The sequence below is a fragment of the Suncus etruscus genome, chromosome 5 (genome assembly GCF_024139225.1).
Source record: "Suncus etruscus isolate mSunEtr1 chromosome 5, mSunEtr1.pri.cur, whole genome shotgun sequence".
In the NCBI taxonomy this organism is placed as follows: Eukaryota; Metazoa; Chordata; class Mammalia; order Eulipotyphla; family Soricidae; genus Suncus; species Suncus etruscus.
This window is the reverse complement of record NC_064852.1, coordinates 43,226,047-43,234,935: the sequence shown is the minus strand read 5'-3', so window position 1 is coordinate 43,234,935 and position 8,889 is coordinate 43,226,047. Positions and strand designations below refer to the sequence as shown.

General features: G+C 30.7%; 1 protein-coding gene across 1 annotated transcript; it reads left to right on the top strand.

The window, feature by feature from the left end:
• Window positions 1–1,457: 1,457 nt before the first annotated feature.
• LOC126008572 (60S ribosomal protein L19-like) lies at window positions 1,458–7,461 on the top strand. The gene is given in 3 exon segments (XM_049772846.1): window positions 1,458–1,590; window positions 6,775–6,908; window positions 6,910–7,461. Coding segments are annotated over 3 exon segments (723 nt in total). The 3' UTR covers window positions 7,366–7,461.
• Window positions 7,462–8,889: the final 1,428 nt, after the last annotated feature.

Genomic DNA, 8,889 nt, shown 5'->3' with positions numbered 1-8,889 from the left:
TTGAACTTGGGATCTGAAAATGTAAGACAGGCATGCAAACATGAAGCTACATCCTCAGGCTCATTATTTTGTCTCTCCTTAATTCATATTAATATTCCATTACTGTATATTCTATGCTTAAAGTGTAATTTTGTAACGATTTGGAGTTTCTTGCTGTGCATTAATAAAATAATTAGCATAAGAATCCCTCATTCTTCCTTGTACACCCCTTATCTCCCTCTGCCTTTTCCAGTGAAGGTCACTTTGCCTGAAATAATCATCCTTTTCTTTTACTATCTTATTTCATTTCTTTCAGACTATAATATTTTTCTATTTTTGTACAATTTTTCCAGTTTTTCTACTTGTTATAAATTACCTAATTCATAAATGTTCTTCATCCTCCTCCATCTCCTTCTCCTTCTGTTTGATGGTGATATTTAGCTCAGACTATAAATGTTTAGAACTTTAGCAACTTTTTTCATGTTTTACTCCTCTTAAAGTAAATAAGGGAACATATCCATGCATTTCCTTCAGCATCCATGAAGAGTGCCAGATATGTTGCTACATAAACTTTTATTTTCTTTGATAGTTAAGTGACAGCAATATTTTTTATCAAAAAAGGCTTGTTTGCCAATAAAGCTTTATATCTTGTATTTGGACTGTCAGATGACTGAAATTTTTTGTGTGGGCTTTTTAAAGGTTCCTAATCATTCTGAGTAGGTATCTCTTCACACTTCTTAGTTGCAACTCCTTCCATCATTTTGGGTTGAATAGAGGCCCGAGTTAGTGCCATTTAAACTCTAAATCATTTACTGCCATCTTAGACAATAATAAAGCTAATTTAATTTCTAAATGTTTAATTATATTTTGCTTTCTTAACATTACAGAACTATTCTCCGAAAATCATGAGCAGGCATATTGAGATAGAATAAAGTCTCACTAGTTACAAATTAAACCTCATGCTCATTTTAAATGTGTTAATAAAAGGAAAGGAGGAGGCAATGTGTGGTGATGATATTTAAAAAGTGTTAACAGGAAACCTGGAGATCTGTGAATTACATAAATAATCAGCCAAATCAAAATTGAAACGAAGAGTACAATGGTTAGGGACACATATCTGAAGTCCCATTTCTCCTAGTTGCAAGCTAGTTTTCATATGCCAAAATAAGCAACTTTGGAAAAAAGTGACAAAATTGTGTCTGTGAAATAAGGGTAATAACATTGCCTTCTTCATAAGATCTTTATGATGCTCAAACTAAGAAAACATTGATAGTCATGCCTGACTTGAAAAATACAGTGTAAACAGTCTAAAAATTATTGCGAGTGAAAGTCTCCATATTTGAACCAGGCTAGCTTATTCTTTTCTCAAACAAGATGTAAACCAATCTGTGAAAGGTCATAGGTACACCGGCCCACTTAGCAGAAAGCTGGCCATCTGGGGGGAAGATGGCAAGCCAAACCACTGTCCTGGAAAAGCCATGCCTGCTGCCTCCATCAATCAGAATCACCGTTTTCCTGATGTCCCTGCCTCATCACCTTTCTACAATTCCTTTTGGGACATCAAACTTCAGGTATGCCGGTTTGGGGCTGATATTACCAGGCCTTTTTGGAGTAAGTGGGCACCCTCCCCATCTAACGTTCTTCTTCTGGGAAGCCTGACAATGTGTACAAGCCCTTAAAATTTGCAGTATCAGTAATTGTGCTTTGAATTTCTGGACAATTTAATTTGTTTGATGCTGTCATCTTATGGGAACACATTAACTAAACAGAATGGACAGCAAACAAGAGCTTACTAAAGCTTCTGCCATTGCATTAATGACTTTATTTGGGATACAATGATTTTCACAAATGTGTACATTTTTTTTCTTTTTAAACTTTTTTCTTCTCCTCCTTTTTATTTTTTATTTTTTCTTTCTATTGTTTTTTGCTTCACTTATCTGGAAACAAATATATTGTGTTCAACTATGTGATGCATTTTCTTTGAATAAGTAAAATATAATTAAAAATACTGTGAATGTTAAAGAGTCATAAAGTCACGAATACTATACCCATTAATTTATTGAATAATCCGAGTAATAGAAACTAAAATTAAGCAAAACATTGGGCTTTTTAGAGTAAAGGTTTATTTTGAGAGTTAAGAGGGTGCTTTTTCTGATCAATTATTTAATGGAATATAAGTTGGTAAATGTATCTTGTTACTCGTTAGTCCTTACAGATGATGTGGTTTGATGAACACAATTAATAAAAATGTGTCTAATCAACGTTAAGCCAATATCTTGAAATATAAAAACAACAATTAAGTATACTAGAAGGTTTTTGTGAGGATTAAATGAAATAATACATGTTAAATTCTTAGTGCATAGATGAATCTTAGTAAGTAGATAAATGTTTCAATACAAAACAAGTATGATCTTAATGCTGTTTGAGTTTCTACAGATCACTAATACATTCTGTCATTATTGTATCAAATGTCTTTACTGACAAAGTGTTTTCACATGTGATTTTTTTTGCCACAGATTTCAGTAATTATACTAGTTTTAATCATATAATTTGTTGTCTTAGTTTACAGGTTAAATTAAACAAGAAAAATGTAAAATAGATGTTTCATAAAGACCTGCATTCATTTCACTAGATAATACTGAAAATATTTCCAATTTTTACTAAGATTTTATGCTCACAATTTTTCTGGCTCACTGTACAGCTAATAAAACATACAAGTATTCACATACACATATTTATACTCATAAGAGCAATGTATATGATTATTTTCAAGCTAGTATGTATACTGTGGTTCTTAATATAGTCTGATTAATTTCATCTTCTGTTCTTGCAAAGTTCATTCTTTCAGTTTTTTATATTTTTAATTGGGTACATTTCACTATATTAAATGTATTTCTGTCAGAAATAACAGGAATAAAAATAGAAAAGTAATGTTCAGCTATAAACTTGTGACTTTATATCTAATTTTACTTCTAAGGTTATAAAGATAAAAGTAATACTTTATAACAAAAATGTTCTATTACTGATTTCTCATGTCTTATTTGCCTTTTTAATATATCCCTTTATTTATTCTTTTAATAAAATGGCCGTGCTGCTGAATAATGAGAATAGGAAAGACAAAGTATTCTTCAATGCTATTTCTTAGATACCTGGCAGAGAATAATGTACCCATGAAAAACAGCAGAAGGGATAGCAGATGAAATATGATGTGAAATTAAGTTCCTCTACTCTATTAAAATTTATAAGACACAAATTTGAAGACACATAAATACTATTCACAATAATTTACCCATTTAATATGCTTAATTAATTTATTTAAACTTTTTTCCTTATGAACTTTATGGTACAGCTATCAGCTATTAAAGATGGGCTTGATATTTACGATTTCGAATCTTATATACAATTTCCAAAACTGAAGATGATAGCATGCAAAATTAATGTAAAAGAGTAGTAAAATAATTGCTCAGTTTGCTAATTTATTTGTGCCATTGAAATGGTATTGGTAGAATACACAATGTAGTTATCATCATATTTGAAATCCAGATATTCAACCACGAGGAAAAAAAAATGGTTGGATGTGGAAAAATGACTTCATGTGTTGTTAATCAGTCATCCAGTTAGCTTCCTGCTGGTACTTGTGTAGATCCATTACTGTTGTGAATATTTCACCTGTGAAATTAGGGAGAAAAGATAATTAAACACACATTAACCATACCTAGGGGTTTGAATATAGCAATCTATTAATCAATATTGATTAAATATTATGAGCATCATGCAAAAGACTGCTTCTAGTTATGCCTTGAAATATGAACAAAAACAAACGTATAACAATAGTTCATATTTGAGAAAATAATTTAAAAATTTAGCTAAATAGAAAATGACATTACTACAATTTTCTTAATTATTGTAGAAATATAATGTATTCAAGTTAAAGATCATGTTTTCCCTTGAAAGTATATTAACTTTTACTTCTATTTATTTTATTTATATTTTTACAAATTAATACATATAAACACGTTAGATTCCTATTTATAAATATAAGAAGCCTACATATTACATTTATAATATGTACAAATATAAATCATGCTAATATATTTATGGGTTATTAAATGTGAATTGATCTCAAATTAACATTAAATTTAGTCATTAATTCATTTTAGTATTTCTACATATTTCTCACTTCCTATTTTTTATTCCTTTTGCTAGTTTTTGCTTTTTCAATGAAATTTTGTGTGTCATTCTTTTGTGGTTCATACTACACTAGAAATATAAGTATATGTAAAATTACACAAATTCTTGATTTTAGAAAACGTATAGATAATGCAATATTGAGTGATCTTAAATGAAAACTCATAATTAAATTCAGTGCTGGAAGGATAATTAAATGATACTTTTCAAACACATGAAAGAGAAAGTTGGCTTTACCAAGGCTCTCATGGCTTTGGGTGGAAAATAAAAATTTAATTTAAATCTAAAAATAAATATTTATTAAGATAAAATAAAACAAACATCAAGGAAACAGCTTTAAACTCATCAGTTGCTTCTCCTCTTATTCCTGAAAAAAGAGAAAAGTCTTGTAAAAAAAAAACCCAATATATTCCTATTGCCTTAAGTTGTTTGCTCCTTGAACACTGTAAATAAGTATTATTTTTATTTATTTACCAAAAATGGTTTATTCTAATTTAGGTGCTAAAGATACAGTATTGCCCAAAGTTTATGGTACTGACATATTAACTTACTGCATTTTAGCACCACCATAACCATCACCACACCACCACCAATGTATCCATGGCCCTCTATCTTTGTTCTTATGTCACTTATAGTTCATCTTTTTATAATATTCTCCTTTTTTCACTGCTTTACATCTTATTATTGTAATCCAACATCAGAGGTTTGTCATTAGTGCATAATTATTTTGGTTGTCTGTATATATAAATGTATCATCATCCACAGAGAAGATAGATCGTCTGGAATTTTTCTCTGACCTCTATTATTTATTGAGGAACAATTATTAATATATCTGTAGAATTTCTTATCATATAAAATATACTTTACTATATTTTTGTAACCATATATCATCTTTCATTAGGTAAACATTATAGTCTATTTTGTTGATTCCCAAATTTATATCCATGTATTTTTTATTCTTGAAACAGTGCTTAGTCATAAAAAGTATTCAATAATTCCTCCATAAATAAGTGTATTCATATAAAGAGTAAATTACCCTTCATTTTTATTATACATTTACAAAACTGATATAATCTTGACTCCCATATATAGCCTTTTTGGAGAAAAATTGTTCAATCTCATTTTCTTCAGAGTGGTATGAAAGTGCACTTCTACTCCATCAATAGTTTGCACAATGGTACTTGAAACAGACACTCAAAGTATCCCCCGAATAACTAAACTCTAGTTTTCCATGACTGAAAATAACTGGTAATTAATACAATCTTGAGTTGACCTTTTCTTCTTCCAAATTGTGTTTATAAAGCAAAAAGCCTAAACTCAAGCCATTGAGTAAACAGTCAAAACTAATCAATTTCCATGAGCAATATCCTTCCAAATTGATCAGGGATGTAGGCAATAATAAATATTTATAAAGAAATTAATAAAGTAGATTCATTATAGAGTTAATAAACCATATTACTTACATATATAAATGTTATTACATTGAATTTTGTTTTTTTATATTATTTCCCACTGTACCATTTATAACTGTATAACAAATACCAGAAACAAAATGTCTCAGGAGTCAACACTATGGTTAGTACTACTTTTACAAATTGACTAAGCATATCATAAATATATTAAAACATTTATGTTATTTGTAATATAGTATGACATAAATGAATAAATTATATATTTATAATACTTTCTATTTTAAAATAAAATTATTGAGTCAAGTAGGATAAATACAAATATAAAAGGATGGGGGACAGGGCCAAGAGGTTTCAGGTGCATTGGTAGTGTTAATAAAAGACAGAACTAAATATCCAAGTCGGAGTGTACAAGAATGAGATAATGAAATCCAAACTTTAACAACCAAAATTACAAATGGGCCTATTATGCTGGGAGGCTGGGGAAGTGATGGTGGAATATTGGTGTAGGGAGGCTAACACTGGTGATGGGATTGATCCTGAAATATTATATATTATATAAAATCCAGCTATGAATAACTCTGTAAATCAGTGGTTTAAATAATTAAAAAAAGATAAATTGGGGCCGGAGAGATAGCATGGAGGTAAGGCATTTGCCTTTCATGCAGAAGGTTTGAGGTTCGAATTCCGACATTCCATCCCTGAGCCTGCCAGGAGCGATTTCTGAGCATAGAGCCAGGAGTAACCCCAGAGCACTGCTGGGTGTGACCTAAAAACCAAAACCAAAAAAAAAAAAAAAAAAAAAGATAAATTATAATGTGAAAAATTCCATTAATCTCTTTAACAAAACCTTATATATCTCACTTGAACATAGTAGTATCTTGCTGTTTAACTCAAATTGAAGTGTTTTCATTTAAACTTTGAATAAGTTTGCTTATTTCAGAGAAAAGTTTGTAGTCATTGAATTTCTAAAACTACTCAATACATAAATTTCAAACCAAGTACTTAGAGTGAGAAGTATATGTCATATACATTTGTAGTATAGTACCATAAGTAGAGTGGTTATGGTTGATTCTTATTCAACATTATTTTCTAAGTATTAAAAAGTAAAATACAATTTTTTAAATTTTATTCACTTATTGATTGATTGATTGATTGCTCTTTGGGCCACACACAGCGATGCTCAGGGCCACTCCAGGCTATGCACTCAGCCATGAGAGGCTGGCTTCAGCGTCCTTCGCTGCCGGGGGTGGGGGTGGGGGTTGGTTGGATCCCAATGAAACCAACAAAATAGCCAATGCAAACTCACGTCAACAGATTCGAAAGTTGATCAAAAAATGGGCTGATAATCCGGAAGCCTGTGACTGTCCATTCTTGGGCTCTATGCCGGAAAAGTACTTTGGCAAGCTGCAAGGGTCGGCATATGGGCATAGGTAAGCACAAAGGTACGGCCAATGCCAGAATGCCGGAGAAGGCGACCTGGATGAGGAGGATGAGGATTCTGTGCCGGCTGCTCAGGAGATACAGGGAATCTAAGAAGATTGACCGCCACATGTATCACAGCTTATACCTAAAAGTGAAGGGAAACATGTTCAAAAACAAGAGAATTCTCATGGAGCATATCCACAAGCTGAAGGCAGACAAGGCCCACAAGAAGCTCCTTGCTGACCAGGCTGAGGCCGGCAGGTCCAAGACCAAGGAAGCACGCAAGCGCCATGAGGAGTGTCTCCAGGCAAAGAAGGAGGAAATCATCAAGACTCTGTCCAAGGAGGAGGAGACCAAGAAATGAACAGCTCAAGGAAAAAGACAACTTTTCTTGTCTGTACATAGTGGCTTCATTGCTATTGATCATTGGATTAAACACGACTTTGCCTTTGAAAAAAAATATTATGTATATATATATATATATATATATATATATATATATATATATATATATATACACTTCCCAAATAAGATCTACCCTTTGAAAAAAAAATATTATATATATATACACTTCCCAAATAAGATCTACCCTTTTTCTATCCTGGTCTTTTACAAATTTATCAGTTTCTCCTGCACATTATACAATTAATTTTTAATAGTGTTTTACTCATCCTCGTCACAGCAGTAATGCAGAAAACAAATGAACAAAAATGAAAGGTAACTAAAATTGGAAAATAAATTAAACTACAACTATTTCTATGATAACATAGAAAACTCTAAAAACTCCAATAAACATCTATTAGAAACATTGTGACAGGCTACAAAATCAACAGAAAAGTTGTTTCAATCCTATATGCAAATAATGCTCTTGAAGTAAAAGAAAAAGAGACAATTTCATTTAGCATGGTACTCAAAAATATGAACATATTAGGGATAAATTCAATAAAGGGTTTTGAAGAATTATTAATTTTAAAACTAAAAGATATTATTGAAAGAAATAAAAGAGGATACCAAGAAATGAAAACAAATTCCATATTCATGGATTGGAAAACTAATATTGTTAAAATCATACTCCTTTCAAATACATTATATATTCTCAGAAATCTCCATCAAAATTCAAATGACATTTTAATGGATTTAGAAAAATTTTTACTGAAGTTTAGATGGAATCATAAATCTCCTTGAAAATCCAAAATAATTCAGAGAATGAAAGGGAATGAGATATATCCATTTACTTCCTCATTTACATTTTACTATAAAGTTACATTAATTAAAAGGTATAATACTAAAATAAAGAAACACTTTTATATCAACATAATTGAAAGCCCAAAGAATTATGGACAGTAAATATATAACACCTTTATAAAAAATTAAAATGCAATGAATATTTTAAGATTTGAATATAATTCAAAAAACTCTTCAGGATCTATAACTTAGAGGGGTCCTTTAATAATTTAAGTTTTGAAGAGAAGACAATACAAGTAAAATAAATGGAACTATATCAAATATAAAGTATTTTGTATAACAGAAGAAACTAGGAACAAATTAAATACACTAACAAATGAGAGAGAAAATATTTGCGCTCTGTATATTAGATAAGAGATATCCAAGATATATAGCTTTAACAAATCTTAATGAAAGTAAATCAACAGCCACATGAAAAATGAGGGCGATAAGATGAATGTTCATTTCCTTGACAAGGATATATGGTTGGCTCATAGAGATATTGCAGAGTATTTATCACCACTTATTATCAGAAACAGAAAAATAAAAATAAAAATTAGATACTTTTATTGTTGTTGTTTACCTTTGGGGACACACCTGGTAGTGCTCAGGGGTTTCTCCTGGCTCTGAACTGGTGGTGCTCAAACTACCATATGGAAAGCCA